At 43.2% G+C, this 20728-nt stretch overlaps 1 protein-coding gene across 1 annotated transcript in view; it reads left to right on the forward strand.

The window, feature by feature from the left end:
• The window catches only part of CDHR2 (cadherin related family member 2), a 173225-nt gene that overhangs the window by 115866 nt on the left and 36631 nt on the right, over positions 1 to 20728 (forward strand). Inside the window, exons 15-19 of the mRNA XM_063447280.1 lie at positions 14564 to 14625; positions 16044 to 16287; positions 16376 to 16615; positions 17427 to 17496; positions 17657 to 18268. Of these exons, the coding sequence (XP_063303350.1) occupies positions 14564 to 14625; positions 16044 to 16287; positions 16376 to 16615; positions 17427 to 17496; positions 17657 to 18268 (1228 nt within the window). The remainder of the gene's footprint in view (positions 1 to 14563; positions 14626 to 16043; positions 16288 to 16375; positions 16616 to 17426; positions 17497 to 17656; positions 18269 to 20728) is intronic.

Raw genomic sequence — 20728 nt, forward strand, 5'->3', positions numbered from 1 at the left:
TAATTTAACAAACATATTTATAAAACCAACCATAAATAAAAACAAGGTATAAGCATTATTTAACTTGAACTAGTCCTTGCCAACCGTACCACCAACCCTCTAGGGTACACGCCCTACCGAGGCATCAGCCCTCCCCCCTCGTCCAGGATACCTGGCCTTCACCTTGGCCTTCCAATACCACATGCCAACCCCTGGCCACCATTCCTGGCACAGAGGGCACGCGCAAATACCCAAACATTTCCCGAGGTTAGGGGAGGGGGCCCGACCCAGCATCCTTCTTTTCCTGTACTCCTCTTCCCAATTGGTTCGGCAAGGACCATACCCGCCGGCTGTGACAAGATATTGAACACCTACAGAGAAAGGAAACAAAACAGCAAAAAAAGGGGAGGGAGGGAGGGAAATTGTCACCTTGCCGTTATTTTTAAGATGGCTGAGGTGAAGGGGACAAAATGTCCGTTATTTATACAACCCCACCCAAACCCCTAACCTAAATGCCACACCCATTTTACACCCACACCCACCACACCCACACATGCCTCCTATCCGGCTAGCTTTCAGCCCGCCTCCTCTGGGCCTTGTGTGTAGGTAGCGGTTATCGTGTGGTGCGACACAATACATCCCCCCCATTCAAACCCTTAACCCAATCAAAACTAGGAAACATATATGTGTGGTATAAAAAGGCCACAGCTTTTATTTATAATTTAACAAACATATTTATAAAACCAACCATAAATAAAAACAAGGTATAAGCATTATTTAACTTGAACTAGTCCTTGCCAACCGTACCACCAACCCTCTAGGGTACACGCCCTACCGAGGCATCAGCCCTCCCCCTCGTCCAGGATACCTGGCCTTCACCTTGGCCTTCCAATACCACATGCCAACCCCTGGCCACCATTCCTGGCACAGAGGGCACGCGCAAATACCCAAACATTTCCCGAGGTTAGGGGAGGGGGCCCGACCCAGCATCCTTCTTTTCCTGTACTCCTCTTCCCAATTGGTTCGGCAAGGACCATACCCGCCACTAGCCCCGCTGCATTTACGCCTAAATCAGCGGGCGCGACCCCCAAGCAACGCCATGGCCTGCTCCAACGCATCCTGCAGCTCTAGGTTAAACAAGTCCAAACCGACATCAGTGAGATGGACCCCATCCGGGCGAAAAAAGATTGCTGCCTCCCGCTCGAAAATACGGTGTCGCACTGCCAAGCCCCCGACACCTAGCACAAATTTGGAAACCCGCTTATTAATCTTTACTCGACAGCGCTCCATAGCTCCCTGATCGCGTGCGCACTTCCAATAGTTCCTGGAAACTATTCCTGACCATATTAGGCAAATTTTCGGAAAAAGTACTCGCAAGCGCGCCAAGTCTCGCCTGATCAGCTCCCCTAAGCCCCACGCAGGCAGCGAACCTAAATCGTTCCCTCCCAGATGCACCACCAAAACATCCGGGATTCCTAATAAAGTGGATAACTGCATGACCTCAGGCAACAGCTGACCCCATTTCATGCCCCGGAACCCGAACCACCGGACCTCCGCCAGTTCCCGAGGTATTCCAAGCCTTGTCCCACCCGGGCGAACCCCAGCCCGCAGGTGGGCCCAGTAGATGTAGGAATGACCGATTATCCAGATCCGTCGGCCGGGCCCTGTGGAGAAAACACAAGGGGGATACCGATCAGACGTGTGGGCCGCACATATGACCGAAACCTCCCCGATTCCCATCTACCAATCCTTTGAATGGCCTGGTCCGAGAAACCTAAACGAGAGGCTTCCGTAGCAGCCCCAATCCGAAAAGAGTGACCCCCAAAGTCTGTGTTCGAAATACCCAGTTGTTCGAGTGCCAAACGGAAAACCCGGAGAAATTGGAAGCGAGAAAGAAAAGACCCATCCCCATGAATTAACAATGGGCCTACAACACCCGGGCGACACGGAACGTAAGATTGAAAAGCTGCGACGGGACAGACGGCCGAGCCGGGAATGGCGCAGAGGGAAACCCATGCCCCCCTACCAAAAATGTCAGTTTTCGACTTTCGCACCAAAAAACGCACCGTATCATCCACGACAGACACATCATTGAACAACAAGCCGCCTGGAATCCGTTTGCTAGGGCTCACAAGCTCCCCAATCCGCAGAGCACCAAAGAAGGCGAAAGAGAAAGCCACCCGAAACAAACGCGCTTCGAAATCGGACAAACAGACCCTGGATAAGACCGACGCGATACCAAGTAGCAGTGCGCCAGAAACTGGTCTCCTGGAATCCCGAGGCTGCGGACCTCTACGCCAGCCACGCATTGCAAGCCGGACCATGCAGTCTTTGGTCACATCCGGCACTCGAGTCAGGTTGAACCAGAAGCTCAGACCTGACAGCTTCCCCGATACCGTGGCTGGGGAACAACCACTAGCCTCTCAAAACCAGAGCAACCGTAAAACCCCTTGAACCCTCTCCGCAGATGAAGAAAACCCACCTTGGTCCTGCTCCAGAGCGACCCAGTCCCCCCATGCCTTACCGTACCGGGCCCAAGTAGCATCCGACACTGAAGACCGAATCCATTCCCTTATTCGCTCAGGCCAAGGGACCATAGCTCTCTGGGACAGGGAAGGCCCTTCGTATCTGCTTCGGGCGCGATCAGACGAAACACCTGCCATTGGAAACGAGAAAGGGCGTCAGCCGTGGTATTCTCTACACCGGGAATATGCACAGCGCGACATGTAACGTTCAAAGACAGGCAACGCAGTACCAAGCTCCGCAGGAGCCTGACCACCGGAGGAGAGGAGGCTGTCAACCGATTAATGGCCTGGACAACGCCCAAATTGTCACAGTGGAACACGACACGCCTGTCCTTGATCTCCGGCCCCCAAAGATGGAGAGCCACCACAATGGGAAAAAGCTCCAAGAACGCCATGTTCTTGGTCAGGCCCGAGTCGAACCACGATCTTGGCCAAGGTTCTGCGCACCATTGTTTTCCCATGATAGCTCCAAAACCCGACGAACCCGCGGCATCCGTAAACAGGTGCAGCACTGAGTTCGCTACCTCGGGCTGCTGCCAGTAAGACCTACCATTGTACTCTTCCAGAAAAACCGCCCAAACCGCTAAATCCTCCCTGAGCGGTTTGGTCAAGCGGACGAAGTGGAACGGCTTCAGTATCCCAGACGTGGCGGCCGCCAGGCGTCGGTTAAATACTCTGCCCATGGGCATAATCCGACAGGCAAAGTTTAATTTGCCCAACAAGGATTGAAGTCGTTGCAGCGTGATCTTCCGCAAGGAGCTCGCCTCCTGGACCACCCCACGTAGATCAGCCAACTTGTCCAACGGAAGCCGACATTCCCCGACGACCGAATCAATCTCGATCCCGAGAAAGCACAAGCACGTGGAAGGGCCAATCGTTTTGTCAGGTGCCAGCGGCACGCCGAACTTACAGGCCACATCCAACACTGCTTGTAAGATCCGGGTGCATATCGGGGAATGCGCGGGGCCCACACACAGAAAGTCATCTAAGTAGTGAAGCAGGGAATCGTAACCGGACTCCATTCTCACTACCCATTCCAGAAAAGAGCTGAAACATTCAAAATAAAAACAGGATATTGCACAACCCATCGGGAGACACATATCCACGTAATAATGACCTTCAAATGCACAACCCAAGAGATGATGGCACTCTGGGTGAACTGGTAGGAGGCGAAAAGCAGACTCGATATCAGTTTTTGCCATGAGTGCTCCGGGGTCAGCGGCCCTTACTATGCCCACAGCAGCGTCAAAGGACGCATAGTAAACGCGGCATAATTCAGCTGCAATGTCATCGTTTACCGAGCACCCATGAGGGTGCGACAGGTGATGAATCAGCCGGAACTTTCCCGGTTCCCGTTTGGGCACCACGCCCAACGGTGAAACCCTTAGATCGGGGAGTGGCGATTCCCGAAATGGGCCCGCCATGCGGCCCAGCGCTACTTCCTTCGCCAGTTTTTCCCTGACCACCCCCGGATATTCAGAAACAGATCTCAGGTTTCTGCAAAAACCGGAGACCTGCCGAGGCCGGTGAGGGATCCAAAACCCCTGCCCAAATCCCTCCAGTAATAAGGCAGCCGCCTTCTTATTCTTATAACGATTTAGCCATGGGCGCATCGCGTCGACGTCCACCGGCGTCTTCGCCGTTAGCGCCCACGGAGTCCCCTTTGTCGCCAGTTTTGGCTCGTTTGAAGCATTTTGAAGCGGGGTGGGACCCGCCGCACCCCGAACATTCATGCTTGAAGCGACAACTAGACCCGAATTTGCATTGGCCATCGTTATAACAGCAGCCTGTTTTACGTTGACCGGCCGACGCTGCGGTTGAAGAACCCGCGCCGGCCCCCCCAAGAAAGGACGACAGGCCCCCTTGATGTGAGGCTGGGCGGGTCATGATAGCTAACCACAAGCCAATGTCCATTTGATCCCAGCCCATGGAAGGCCGAACCGCTAAACGTTGGCGGAACTGCTCATCATACCGCCACCACCCTAACCCGCCGTACACCCGACAAGCGTTCCATATCACGTCCTGGTAGCAAAATAGGGAAGAACATTTGGTGGGAGTCTTCTCACCTATCACGCTGGCTAAGATCGAAAAAGCTTGGATCCAGTTTCCGAAAGTTTTCGGAATCTTCCGATACCGAAACTTTTCTTTGTCCTTTTCGGATTCTTTAGCGTCAGCGTCCACCCGGGGAAGATCTTCCATAGGGAGGAGAGAAAAAATTTCAACAAATTCCCCCTTGTCTATTTTCGCGCGCAATTCCGGCGTTAGATGGAGGCCCAGAGGAGCTGACCAGCACATGTACGCCGCACCGTGCGCGGCCGGAGCAACCCCCAAACCCGAGAGAGCAGCGGCGTCCCCGGCCGTGCCCCCTGCAGTCTCCGGCGTCACCGTCAGTAACGCCGAGGTTGAGGGGCTGGGGGCCTGTGTCATATTAGCGGGCATTGACGCCGCGACTGCTGAAGGATCAGACCCTGCGGAACCTGCCCAACCCGCCCGAAGTTGGTTATCTAAAGCCACCGGGGGGGAGGCCCCGGGGCGATATCCCCGCTCAAGGGTTAGCAAAACCTGCTTCATAGCCTGGAGTACAGAACCCCATTCTTGCACTTCCCCTGCGCCAGCGCCCCCCAAACCCGACCCCGTTATACCGGAGTACTCACCTGCAGGAGCTGAATTGGAAGGTAGCAGCGGGACTTCAACATGCCCACCAGGCTGCAACGGCCCCAAGGGAACTGCGACCGCAGGAAGCACTGCACCAGTCACAGCATCAGGGAACCGACTTGTCAGCCGACCAGGGGTGACCTGTGAAGACAGGACAGGTGAAAAAGAACCCTGCCCACCCATCCCAGGTAATTGGGGACCCGCAGAAGTGGTAAAAACTGTGTGTGAATCTGGCATGGCAGAAAGAGCCCCAGAGGGGGCAGCATGGGCCGTAGTTAACGGTGGGGCAGATGCAGAGGGCATCAGACCCATAGGGAGGGGTCCAAGGGGGGTAGGATGGGCAGGAGAGAGTGTTGGGAGAGCTTGATGGGCGGCTGAGGTTGATGAGAGTGCAGGATGGACGGATGAGGTTGATGGAAGTGCATGCTGGCCGGATGAGGTTGATGGGAGTGCATGCTGGCCGGATGAGGCTGATGGGAGTGCCTGCTGAACGGATGAGGCTGATGGGAGTGTGGTAGTGGCCGGGCCAGGGGAGACAGAGCGGGGAGGATGAGAAGGGGGGGGGGCTGTGCCCACGATTAGCCGGACCTGGCTCTATACCCCGACCCCCCGAACCCCCCAACACCCTACTGGTTGCCCTGCCGCCTCGCGGCCTACTCACCACTCCTGAAGAAGGGCCGGCCGCCGACCTAACTTGCTCGCGCTCCGCCTGAGATCCGCCATGAGCCGAGCGCCTGTCAGGTGCCCGGGTCGCCGCCAACGTTGTGCTGGAAAGTGATCTCGCGGCCGACCTCCTGGAGGCCCGCGAGATCACAGGAGCAGGAACCGGCGCGGGACGGCCATCACCTCCCCGAGAAGCGGCAGCCGCACGGGTAGCTCTCGGGGAGGAGGCGACAGACTGCAAAGACTCGCTGCCGCCCGCGGCCGCGGGGGACCTGGCGCGCGGGCCGGCAACGGGGCTCCTGCTCCTACCCCTCACCCGACCCTCCCGCGAGGGGCTGTAACGGGTAGGGGGACGCGCCCGGCGTCGCGGAGTACCCTGGCTGCCAACAGAGGGAGCAGCTACCAAGGAGGCACCCTGAAGCCTTACCAGCTGGGCCTGCAGGTGCCGGCCACCGTCCTGGAGGGCCTCAGCCCGAAGAGCAGCAAGGATTCCATCGATATCCATGCTCCTGGCCGTGGGGTAAGCAAAAGCAACAATAAATGATAGGAAACAGGGTAGAAATTGTCACCTTGCCGTTATTTTTAAGATGGCTGAGGTGAAGGGGACAAAATGTCCGTTATTTATACAACCCTACCCAAACCCCTAACCTAAATGCCACACCCATTTTACACCCACACCCACCACACCCACACATGCCTCCTATCCGGCTAGCTTTCAGCCCGCCTCCTCTGGGCCTAAAAGACTACACTACATGTGACGTTTAATCTTCCATAATAAGAAAAAAATAATAGTTTTCCTTTAAAGGGACACTATAGGCACCCAGACCAGTTCAGCTCATTGAGACTCTGGATTGCCTAACTGATGCTGGATGCCCTAACACTCAGTATGAGGATATCCAGCATCAGTAAAATCTTCACAGGAGAGCATTGATTCAATAGGAAGGGCCTAATGCGCTTGTTGTGCTTGCCGCGCATGCGCACTAGGTTCCCCTATTGGATGACGTCAGAGGAGGCAGAGCACCGACCCAGCACTGAGGGAGTTCGGCACTGGAATTAGGTAGGTAAATAAAAAAAAATTCAGGTCTTTATACGCCGGAGGTGGGGGGACCGCGAGGGAGCTGGGGACCAGAGAGCACTATAGTGTTAGGAATACCCCTTTGTATTCCTTACACTATATAATCCCTTTAAATAAACAAATATGCAAACGTACAAACCCCTGTTCAGTCAATGTGATCTGAAAATATTGCCCCATGCAGGATCTGCTAGTAAGTAATTTCATATTATATATGTATTTCTGTTTTTCGATTATGGTCACATGTATGGTTTTCGTAGCTATGAAAGATGTATTATAGATGAAAGAAAAATATTACATTTTAGTATTAGCGGTGCATATATTGACACTTAGATTTGTTTAACCCCTTAAGGACAGAGGCAATTGTCCAAGTTCTGAACCAAAACAAAACCTAGTATTTGAGATATTTCTCTGTTTAGCCATAATTTACCTCTTTCATAGTAAGTGCACCCATACCTATTATATATCATTTTGTTCCTGAGAAATATGACTTTTTTTTCACATCAAATATTTAAATATAAAATATAATTTATTGTTAAAGGACCACTATAGGCACCCAGGCCACTTCAGCTCAGCAAGTGGTCTGGGTGCCAGGTCCCTCTAGTTTTAACCCTGCAGCTGAAAACATAGCAGTTTCAGAGCACCTGCTATGTTTCACTAAGGGTTAATCCAGCCTCTAGTGACTGTCTCATTGACAGCCGCTAGAGGCGCTTCCGCGATTCTGAATGTGAAAATCACAGTGAGAAGACGCTGGACGTCCATAGGAAGGCATCAAGTAATACTTTCATATGGGCTGTTTGAATGCCCGCGTGGCTCTTGACGCTCATGCGCATTCGGATATGACGTCGGCAGGGGAAAGAGAGTTCCCCAGTACAGAGGAAGCCTGGCGCTGGAGAAAGGTAAGTGGCTGAAGGGGTTTTAACCCCTTCAGTCCAGTGGGAGGGGGGCCCTGAGGGTGGGGTTGCCTTCTGGCTGCTTTATTGTACAATATATTATCTAACCAATAATGATACCCTTTATTCATTAATGGGAGAAGGAGATCCCATACAATTTTGCCTTTTGTCCTCGCAGAATCAGGGCAGCCTGGTGTATCTAGTTGACTGTCCTTTCCTGCATAAATGCAAAATGCCCAAATATACCCAGTGCTGCATTTGCAAACTTATACAATTTTATCCCATAGCAATCCGACTTTGATGGAATGTACTGCTTGAAAAGCAGACTTCCCTTGAACTTCAAAAGGGACAAGCCTATGCAGATATTTTGATTGTGGAGTAACTTTTGAAGAATTTTTGTGATCATTTAGGGGCCTAATCTTGTGCAGACTGTAATTCTGGGGGTCATTTTTTGGTGGGCACTTGGCGTTATCACTGAAATGGAGGAAACAGAGAAGCTGTTCATACCTATCCTTCTTCATCCTTCTTCATAATTACCAGAAAAAGAGGGGTAGGTAGGATGGGGTGCTAATGCCAGTAACTCCAAATTCATTTTTTTCCCCCCACAATCCTCATTATTAGCATAAGCGCCCAAACCCTCCTCATTTCGGTGTTGTCGAATGAAAATGTATATGATATATGGAGAGTAAAAAATCCCCTGATTGATATTCCAGATTAGATTTTTTGGGAGGAGAAGTAAACTTAGTGGAAACAATTTACAACACAGAAATAAAATCTATACCATTCTCAGATCATAATTGTGTAATTCTGGATTTAAAAAGCAATAAAAATAGACGGCATAGTGAAACAACATAGAGGTTGGATGAGACTTTATTGCAATATAAAGAATATAAAGAACATTTAGATAAAATTACAATCTTCTATTTTCAAGAAAACAAAATTGGACAGGTAGAAGACGACATATTATGGTGTTCTTATAAAGCAGTTATTAGAGGGCATTGTATAAAATTAAAGAAATTAAGAGATAAAAGAATGGGAGCTAGCCTAGCAGAGTTACACATAGAACTATATAATAAAAAACAGAGAAAATTACACTAACCCCTCTTAAGACAATCAGATAAAAATAATGAACATTAAAAAAGAGATCCAAAATAAAACCTATGAAAGCATAAAAAAAATTATACAAAGAAAAATTAAATACTATCATAAATATAACAAGTCAGATAAGATACTAACAAATATTAGTAGATAAGATCATTTTAAATAATTAAACATGTCTAACCCCAGAAGAAATTGGGGAGGCCTTTAACGAATATTATGCTAAATTATAAAATTTATCTGATCCTCTATCAAATGATAAGATAAATGATTATATCAAAGAGGCCAACCTGCCAAAATTATCAAGAGAATAACTTACTATATTAAATAAAGAAATATCGAAAGAAGAAATTATTAAAGCTATTGATAATTTGGAAAATTATAAAACACCAGGACCAGACGCCTTGGGTAATACATTTTATAAAGAGATGTGTGGCAAAAGTAACCTCGCCACTGGGTTTTGGAGGGGCCTATTTGCCAGCATACTACCCTATTACTATTGCCCCTGCAATAGATCTGGCTAAAGTACTTTAAACAAGTTCTGTTCGTGCAATTGGGACTATATGGTTTGTTTACCAAACAGCCGCACAAACCGGAGATCACCCTGGAGCTTGTTAAGCTTAATTGGTACATTGTTGCAATTTCCACCACAGTGGTTTAAGTGTTTGTCTTGGTGGCCGCAATTCCTATGGATGACGACGATGTGGCGGCCATCTTGTTCGCATGGACCAAAACCGCGATAGACTTCAGGGGGACTTAGCCGAGAATGCCCTGGAACTATTTTCGGCATGAAAACTTTGCGGTTCCCGGTCGGTCCTCCAGCGACACTTAGCCGCGATTCTATGGAACTATTTTCAGCTATGGGACCATGCCTGTGGTCAGTCAAATAAATGACTTCCAGGAAATTTCTGAACCCCTGAACTGATCTGGGTGATTTTTGGATATGTTGGTCACCCAGATCAGGGCTATCAGGGGATGTATTGTGTATTTTTAGGGTACTTTTTGGGGTGTTTTTAAAAAGTATGTTTTTTCTGTGCTTGGAGATAATTGGATTAGAATTAGTACAGTTACTGACCCAGTTATCTCCCAAGCAGAGGGGAGGGATTGTGTGCTGTGTGCTTTGTGTGGGAGTGTTGTGTCCTTGTAACCTTATTGTTATTGATCTGTGAAGTTGAAAATCAGTCAAGGTCCCTGTGGGCGTGCCCTTTGCATGAAGATTGTCATATTAGGCCAAGTGTGGCTCCCATTTAAGAGAGATTAGTTTATCCTTTCATGAAGTCTTGGCTCATGTTTGGGGGATTGAAGAACTACATACACTCTGGGGATTGCTATATCACAATACTCCCCTGAGTATAATCACTAGCTCTTATAAGAGCTGTTCCTGCTACGCTCTTTGGATTAGGAGAATTCTACCCACTGGAAGCTGGATGTTGGTCTTGGGTCCAGGGTGGATGGAGGACGGCGAAATCCCCAACCAAGCTGCGGCGGTTTTTGGGAATCTACGGTGGTTATGGTTTTCCAGTACAGTGCTTATGGCGCTCGCAAGTACTAGGAAGCAGCGATTGAGGGAGGTACTCGGTCGGGGTGCCAGGCGGTCCGTCACAAGATTAAATACTTAATTGCAGATCATCTGAAAAATTCATTTAATAATGTGGTTTCTAAGGGAAGTTTATTAACCGAGATGCTTAAAGCAAACATCTTACCAATACTCAAGCCGAGAAAAAATTATCGTCCAATTTCCCTTATTAATGTAGACATTAAGTTATTTTCTTCTGTCATATCACATAGATTAAAAGATGTATTGTACCTTCTGATACATAATGATCACATAGGTTCTGTGCCAAATAGAATGATGAATAACAATATAAGAAGACTGATTAATGTTATTTACATGTCACGACAAAAGTTAAACCCCACGCTGATCCTGTCATTAGATGCTGAGAAGGCTTCCGACAGGGTCAGCTGGGCTTTTATAAATTGTACTTTGAAGAATTTTGGCATTACGGATTGGATTTCAACTGCAATACTAGCGTTATACTCCTCTCCAATGGCCAGAACGATTGACCCTAATATCTCAAAGGAGCAGAAATGAAAACACAGCAAACCTCCCTCAGCGGCCGCCATCAGACCTCCCCCAGCAGCCACCATCAGACCTCCCCCAGCGGCCACCATCAGACCTCCCCAGCGGCCACCATCAGACGTCCTCAGCGGCCGCCATCAGACCACCCCTGCGGCCACTAGGACACCCAGTCAGTCACCCACAGATAATATGTGTCATTCTGTCAGTGTGAGTGTATGTGTGTGTGTCTGTCTGTCATGGTGTGTGTGTGTGTCTGTGTCATGGTGTGTCTGTGTCATGGTGTGTCTGTGTCATGGTGTGTGTGTCTGTGTCATGGTGTGTCTGTGTCATGGTGTGTCTGTGTGTCATGGTGTGTCTGTGTCTGTGTCATTGTGTGTCTGTGTCATGGTGTGTGTCAGTGTCATGGGGTGTGTGTGTGTCTGTCATGGTGTATGTGTGTGTCTGTGTGTATTTAAAAAGTGTTTTTACTCACCACTTTTATTCTCCCCACGCCGTGCTGGTCTCCCCTCGACTGGCCCTGCCTCTATGACTGAGATCATCAAGCTTGATGATCTCAGCCAATCCAATGCTCTGCCATAGGATTAGCTGCAAAGGCCCTGAATGTAGGTGCTGCACACTGTGCAGCACTGACACAGGAAGCACTTCTAGTGACTGTCTGAGTGACTGTCACTAGAGGTGTCACTAGGAAGCAATGTAAACACTGCCATTTTTCGGAAAAGTCAGGGTTTACATTGAAAAGGCTGCAGGGACAGGCTATAGACACCAGAACCACTACATTAAGCTGTGTGTGTGTGTGTGTGTGTGCGTCTGCTATGGAGTGAGCTTGCTTGTGTGTGTGTGTGTGTGTGTGTGTGCCTGCTAGTGAGTGAGTGAGCTTGTGTTTTTAAGCCAATGAGCTTATGTATATCAGTGACATTGTTTGTCTATGAGGCTGTGTATCAATAAGCTTGTGTGTCAGTGAGATTGTCTGTGTCTGCATGTGAGTATGCTTACTGTATAATTAAACAAAATAGTTTTACTCTGAAAGGACCAATATTATATATTAGAAAAAGCAATATATATTCGAGATATATATATATATATATATATATATATATATATATATATATATTACTCAACCATCTGGGGTGGCAAGACATTGCCTTACATATTACATACGCCAATATATGGCGCAATGACTTATGGGGCTGGCATAGATTTTTTTTTTCAGGGCTGCTTTGTATCCCCTTGTATGTATTTATTAAGGATGTTGCCCATAGCCATCAACCCGCCATAGCTGACAATGGTTAGATCTGCTTTTTCAAACTTCGTATGGAGAGGAAAAAAGCCTAGAATTAAAAGCTCAGTAATATCAAGGAATAGTAAAAATGGAGGACTAGGTTATCCGGATATTAATAAATATTATGAAGCTGGCATTCTAGCACACGTAATGATATGCCAACTAATTCAAACAGAAAATGAGGCCTAGTATAGTACAGAATGAGAAATTTGTCAAATTAATGACCCAATAGGTTTAATATGGAACATCAAAAACTGTAATCTCTCTAATTATTTTATATGGAAACAAATATCACCTATATGGAACAAAATCAATAGGAAATTAGGACTGAAAAACACAATTTTTGATTTTCAAAATGTGACAGTGATTGAGAGGATTATGACTAATATGTCATTAAACACATGGAAATCCAGAAATATAGTCACTATTAAAAGATTTAGGTTTAAATAATAAATTAAAAGCATTTAAGAGTCTGATACAAAAATTCCATCTGACAGTTGCTGAAACTTTCACATACATAAGTTAAACATTTTTTGGAAAGAGTGGAAGTAATCTCAGATGGAAATATTTATCAACTGATGAAAGGATTGTTACAGGAGAATAAATCCCAAAAACTATTTTCACGATGCATAAAACTTATAGAAGCAAGTAAAACCTCCACAACCCTTCCAGCCATTAATACATGTGAGAAAGACTTAAAGATTATGATAAGTGAATGGATGTTCTCAAGTTTTAAAAACTATAGATATGTTCACTCACTTTGACTTATAGAAACCCACTTTAAAATGATAAACCTATGGTATGTGACCCCAGTAAGACTAAGTTTGTACCGGACTCAAATGAAATATGTTGGAAACAAACATGTATTCCTGACCCTATACGGTTAAAACCACCATCTAGCCACCCTGGTCCCCTATGCCTCCCTAAATATAGCAAAATCTTACTTGTATCCAAGTCTGCAGCTGCTTACATTGTCCCTGTTTAATTAAGACCTGCCCACTGCCTGTTGACATCAGCAGAACTGGTAGCCTGATCCAATCACAATGCTTCTCCATAGGATTGGCGGAGACTGACAAAGAGGCAGATATGGGGCAGAGCCAGCACAATTCAAGCACAGCCCTGGCCAATCAGCATCTCCTCATAGAGATGAATTGAATCAATGAATCTCCATGAGGAAAGTTCAGTGTCTGCATGCAGAGGGAGTAGACACTGAATGTTTGGATGCATTTTAGGCAGCCATGACCCAGGAAGGATCTCTAACAGCCATCTACGGGGTGGCCAGTGAAGTTATCACTAGGCTGTAATGTAAACACTGCATTATCTCTGAAACAAGCAGTGTTTACAACAAAAAGCCTGAAAGTAATGAGTCTACTCACCAGAACAAATTCAATAAGCTGTAGTTGTTTTGGTGACTATAGTCTCCCTTTAAGTGAGGTCAAATTCCCAAAAACCATTGTAGCAATGCTACTCCAATTACATTGGCCAAAATGTATGCAAATAGATAATTTTCTGATAACCCACTGTTTGATTGCTACTACAAAAATTAACAGCAAACAATGGAAAGGAGGGAATGATTTTACCATTTCTCAGTTAAGTGTCCAAATATATATACATTTACCAGCTAAAAATGAAAAAGGGCTATATCAAATGCATAGAGGTGTCCTCCGATTTATGGGAGAAATGGGACACAATATTGAATAAGGTGATTAAAGATGATAAGCTAGATAGCTGATAATTGTTGGTTCCTCCTACCTTTCTCCTTTTTGGGTAAAATAATTATTGCGGATTGAGAGAGGGACTCTCGCTGACAGGACAGGGTAATGACCAACCGTAACAATGGCCTGCGGTGGCCAATGGTATGTGTGTAGGTTAAATTATGTCATTACAATATTTATATGCTATTTATGTATATTGATGTATAGTATTGTCTATTTTTTTTGTTATTTGTCAAATATACAAATAAAGAAATGTTAAAAAAAAAAAAAAGAAGAATTGAGGTTAGGCTTAATTAATTCTTAATCTTAATTTTAAATCTCACTTAAACATAATATTTCCTGATTCCTTATGCTGAAGTGTAGCTCCCAATCCTAGACCTTGCTGTAAATCTAACTTTACTTATCTTGAAGGGCGTAGCCAAGCCATGTTCTTTATTCAGTGTACATGCATTATGTAAAAAAATCGGGTTATTGATGGCCACAGTTTATCAATACTGACAATGATGTTTCAGAAAGTGCACAGCTTTCAATATTGTAATAGTAGGATGTTATCTGTTGAATTACCACATTGTTTTTTAAAGTATTTTTATTATTTTATTTCCAGGCAACAGATGAGGATTCTGGAGCATTTGGCACTATTACATATCAACTGTTGCCGGAATCTATGTAAGTAATCTAATAGGGGCATACAGGTTCTATTTATCAGTCATGTAATACACAATGAATTCCATGGTCCTGGTCACATGATTTTGTTAGTTGAAAGGATCATGATGATTCCATGATACACAATGGACTGCAGTGCAGTAATATTATAGTCAGTTATCCTAGATAATTGTTAACATCCTAAGATTTTAAAGACTGATAATAAACCTTAATATCCATTTGTCTCTCTATTAGGGTTTAGCCTAAACTTTCTGAGGAAAGTTTTATCCCAGATCTCACAGTCTGGAGGATACTTGGGTACCAATACTATATGTGTGTAATGCTTTACCACATACCATTACAATGGCAGCTGAAGTGCTTTCTTGTGCTGGAAGGTAGTAGTAATGTCTATGTTACTGCTACAGTCTACTTATCTTTGAGCTTGCTATCTGTTTACTGCATTCTTCTTGATTTAGAGGTGGGAGTATAAACCAATGTGGCATCCACTTGCCTAGATCTTGTGTTTAGGTGGACCTGCAAGTCTTCCTGTCTGGAACAGCAAATAAAGAGTAAGAGCTTGGTGGATCTGTCGCTTTAGGGAAATCTCAGGATCTTGGACATGATGCATGATAATCTTATGCTCAATCTGCCATGTACCATTACATAGATCTAATTTGTTTGTTGAAGGAAACATTATCGTTTATGTCATAATGCTGAATTAATAATTTACTATTGTATTGACTTGTGACAGGTGTGTTAACATAGGGGAGTAGGCAACAAGACTCTACCTTAGCTGTCTATCCTAATTCAACGGAACTTGTTTCCAACTGAACTTTGTAACTTCGAAAGTATGTTGCTTAATAACAGTTGTTGATTACTGGCAACATTTCGTTGCTAAAATAAAATTATATGTTGTCAATGAAGACCACATTTTCCTAGATTGCAGTGACATGCTTTTTTGTTTTTTTTTAAAAACATTTGTTTTTAACTTGTGATGTTTCACTGGATTCTTTTTGGTTAAAAACAGGGGCAGGAAGGATTAAAGTCCAGTAGCATAATCACCATAGCTTGAAAAAGACTTTCTATGGTTGAAAAGTTATCTAGGCTACTGATTGAAAATTAAAATGACTGAGTTGTGTTCACACGAAATCTGGTCGTAAATAAACTCTTGCAATACATGGAATGTTGTTCTCCTATGGAGAAAAGAAAATACTGTTCTTTTGACATAGACTGTGGTAGATCCTTAAGGAATTAAATAAAATATTAAATCCCTTGATGCTCTCCTATGAGTTTATTGGTATTGAAGACTTTACACTTGTAGCAGTATATGTTGCCTCATTCCAACTTGTATGTATTATAGATAAACATTCTAGTTAAATGCAAGCTTCTAGACTTGATCCTAGTAGACTATACTATAGTTTTTATTTTTTTTATTTCATGAGACTGGAAAATTTCCGCGTGGATTCTTCTTCTGGAGAGATCAGTGTTGTCAATGGAAACTTGTTGGATCGAGAACGTCGCTCTGTATACTACGCAACATTGCAAGCAAAAGATGGAGGCAATGCAACATCTAGCACTCTGCTTGAAATAACTATACTTGATGAGAACGATGAGATTCCAACAGCAATCGGCACATATAATATATTTGTAAATGAGAATGTTGATGATGTCAGTATCCAGATTGAGGTAAGGATTGATGCCTCAACAGCCAAGTTTGTGTACCAGAAACTTCATAAAGGTTTGTGATACAATATAATACGTCTCTTTTTTGCAGGCTGTTGATAATGATGAGCCAAACACAAATAACAGTTTCATTGAGTTCCACCTCCTGCCAAGTGAATACAGTGGAAACTTTACTGTTAATCTCACAACAGGTCTTATTACAAGTTTGACTCCTCTAGATAGAGAAGCTATTAATGTGACCCAGAATGGACGCATTGTTCTCACGGTGGAACTCAAGGACCGTGGGAAAGAACCTCTGTCTTCTGAAGTTAATATCACTATCAATGTTGAGGTAAAAGTCCTTTTGATATGTTGGAAACTTGGGATATATGCCTTTTAATTACATAGTACCCATATATGACATCATGTTATATTGTGTATGAGCTGTGACTCATTCGTATGGGAGGAAGGTGGGAGAAAAAAGCAGAAGCAAAGAGAGGAATATAGATAAGAAGATGTTCTAATAAAGAGGAAGGAAGGTAAAGAAAGAGTTGTGGCTGTCAGAGAGGGTTATAATGCACAAAACCATACTCTCAAGGAACCCCACTACTCTCAAACTATTCCATAAAATAATTTCAGCCCAGGTTTAAAAGCTATTTAAAGCTCCTTACCAACAGTTCTTTCTTGTCTAGTCCAAACATCCTTTGGGTACAGCCATGCACATTGTTTAACTATATGAATACATACAAATCTATTTTTTATATATATAACCATGCTTTCTGTCAGTTGAAAGGCGTATTTCCAATCTAAATCTATACAAACTTATTGCTCTTCAAAAGTCTTTCTGCAGTCATCATAAAATAGGGTTACAAATATAAAGTCACGTAAATATTTTTGTTACATTTTTTTTAATGTAAAATCTTTATCCTGTAATCTTTACATGTATTAGTGATTATGTAAGACTAGCAATAAAAATTTTAGACCATACAATCTGGCCAAATCAGACGCAGTGATGGAAAGATGTTGACTGTTGAGGAGACGGCAGTTGGTCAAACAGTAGACTCTTCCTCATGGTTTGGACCTGCCACTGTGAATGGCAGGTGATGTTAAATTCAGAAGCCCCTGATTAGAACAAATAAACAAATCTGTTATCTTTTATGCAGGATTTGAATGACAATGAACCATTATTCAGAGATTTCCAGTACAATTTTTCCGTTAATGAGAGCACACGAGGTAGGTTAATAGTACATTTGTCCGAAATGTATCGTAATAGTGTTTTATATTTAATTATTTAAGCCATGTATTACATCTTTAAAAAGTATGATTTTATAAGGGGAATGTCGATCACTTAGCATGATATACATAAGTATCAAATTATCATTCTCTCTTTCAGGGGCATTTGTTGGAAGCCTGCAGGCCAGTGATCATGATCAGACTGAGTTAAACAATCGAGTTAGTTTCCGTATTTCCCAAGGTGGATTCGGGAACTTTATAATCCGAGCTCAAAAAGAAGAGTTGGGTCTTTACAGAGGTGATCTTTTTGTTGACCCGGAAGTGGAACTTGACTACGAAAGGCAGAATAGCTATAATCTCACCATCGAGGCACAGGACAATGGGCTCAATGGGGTCAGTCACACGGCAAGTGCCAATGTCAGTGTCCAAGTTCTGGATCTTAATGATGAGCCACCACAAGTGGACCCTTCTACTTTGAAAGATGTATATCTTTCTGAGAATGGAACAGGGACACCAGAGCTTCTCACCATTCTGACAGCAACAGACCCTGACACTGACCATGAGCTGGAGTTCCAGGAACTATCGGTGGAGTGCTTTAAAAATGGTGCTGATGTGGGCAGTATTTGCTACAGTTGGCTCTGGCTTGCAGAAAATGGCAGCCTTTATGCAAATGACACTGGAAATGTGGATTATGAGCTCTGTGATCTGGTCACGATGCTATTTCGTGTAGAGGACAAAAATACATTCATTGGGAACAGTTTTAGCAATAATGGTGAGACTCAGTCTTGTAAATTATTCACGCATACGTATTCACTGTCCTATTTCACTTCGATGATATTTATCAATATTTCCATTTTGTAGTAGCAAAATATATATGGCATATATAGAACTGTAACAAGTTTGCTTTCCATGTTGTTGATGTTTTTTGTACAACACCAGAATAACTCTTAAAATGTCTACTATTTAAACTGTACGTTTTCAGAACTTTAGGATGTCTTGCTTGCTTGCCCATAATATACCTCAAAAAAGCTAAAATATTCATTAATTTTATGTTTACAATGTTACCTCTTACAACTCGTCTTCAATTCTTGATGTCTTTTTCTTCTAATAATATCCCAATTCCTCCCACCATGTTCCTTCCTAGCTTATATTCTCTTTAATTAGATTACTTACCAGTTTTTTTTTTGTTATGTCTCCTATCACCATTTTATGCTCCCGTACTTCTATCCTTAATTACCACATCTTCTCCCTGCCCTAATTTCCACATGGTCATCTATGAAATAATCCTGATAACATTGTCCGTCATCACCACCAAGCCATTAACTCTGTCACTAACCCTTTTAAAAAGTGTTGCTAAAAGAGAAATGGAGAGACAATTTAGGGATAAAGGAGATACCATTAAACACATACAACCCTAGGGAATTAGTAGAAACATCCAATGGTCACTTCTCTGTGTTAGGGACACTTTTTAAAATCTCTCCTTGTGGTTGCTATGTATTTTGTTATTAATATATATATAGTTGTAACAAAATACACTTAGAATGACAATTTATATATATTTAACTATATGTAAAATACAAATAACCGCAAATATATATATATATAGATAAATACATATAATTACATAAAAGATTATATTAGTATGCACGTAGAATTTTAGATACCTATAAATGCATATATATTAAAATTCTACATGTATATTTAAGTAATATTTTAACATAATTATGTGATTTGATTAATTAAAATTTGATTGACATGCCTGACAACACAGGGAGAAAGTGCAGAGAATTTAATTAGCAAGCACTATATTTGACCCTGTAACTCTCCAAGACACCATAAAACCTGTACATAGGGGGTACTGTTTTACTCGGGAGACTTCGCTGAACTCAAATATTAGTGTTTCAAACTGGTAAATTGTATTACAACGATGATATTTTAAGTAAAAGTGAAGTTTTTTGCATTTTTTTACAAACAAACTGCACTTTTATGGACTATATTATTGTTGTAATATGTTTTAATGTTTTAAAACACTAATATTTGTGTTTAGTGAAGTCTCCCGAGAATAACAGTACCCCCCATGTACAGGTTTTATGGTGTTTTGGAAAGTTGGAGAGTCACATATAAGGCTTGCATTTCATTTTTTTGACATTGAAATTTGCCAGATTGGTTATGTTGCCTTTGAGAGCGTATGGTAGCCCAGGAATGAGAATTACCCCCATAATGGCATACCATTTGCAAACGTAGACAACCCAAGGTATTGCAAGTGGGGTATGTCAAGTCTTTTTTAGTAGCCACTTAGTCACAAACACTGGCCAAATATTCGTTTTTTGCTTTTTTCACACAAAAACAAATATGAACGCTAACTTTGGCCAGTGTTTGTGACTAAGTGGCTACTAAAAAAGACTAAACATACCCCACTTTCAATACCTTGGGTTGTCTACTTTTTCAAATGATATGCCATTATGGGGGTAATTCTCGTTCCTGGGCTACCACACCGTCTCAAAGGTAACATTACTAATCTGGCAAATTTCAATTTGAAAATGGAATGTTCTATATTTGACCCTGAAACTTTCCAAAACACCATAAAACCTGTTAATGGGGGGTACTGTTGTACTAATGAGACATCGCTGATTACAAATATGTGCATCTTTTTGCAGTAAAACAGTATTATGACTTTCACAGCTAAAATGTCAGATGGAAATACAAATTTAAAAAAAAATCTTATTTTCTCACATTTTTTTAAATTTTATTCATAAGAAATTATGTTCCATATATGAATAGTTAATGATTAATTAAAGCCCTGTTTCTCCTGAACAAAATGATATATAATAAGTGTGGGTGCATTTAATATGAAAGAGGTGAATTACGGGTGAACAGACATATAGCGCAAATGCCAGTTTTTGTTTACGTTTTGTTTTGATCAGAACGTGCACTATTGACTCCGTCCTGAAGGGGTTAAGTTACCTAATATTTGTTTCTGTATTCCTAATCTTTTCTTTATTTGCCACCACACATTTAATACATTCTCTAAGACTTAACTGCTTAGTTTAGGTCTTTTATTCCTGTCATAAGAGCTATCCCAAATGGCATAATAAGGCTCCTTCGAACCCATCAGCTGTTTCTCAATTTTATACCATATTTCAGATTCTATATTTGGTTCTTGTTTCATATAGATGTGTCCTATAATATTAGCTTGATAATAATCTTTAACCATAGAAAAAACAAGGCAACC

The sequence above is a fragment of the Pelobates fuscus genome, chromosome 3 (assembly GCF_036172605.1).
Source record: "Pelobates fuscus isolate aPelFus1 chromosome 3, aPelFus1.pri, whole genome shotgun sequence".
Taxonomy (NCBI): Eukaryota; Metazoa; Chordata; class Amphibia; order Anura; family Pelobatidae; genus Pelobates; species Pelobates fuscus.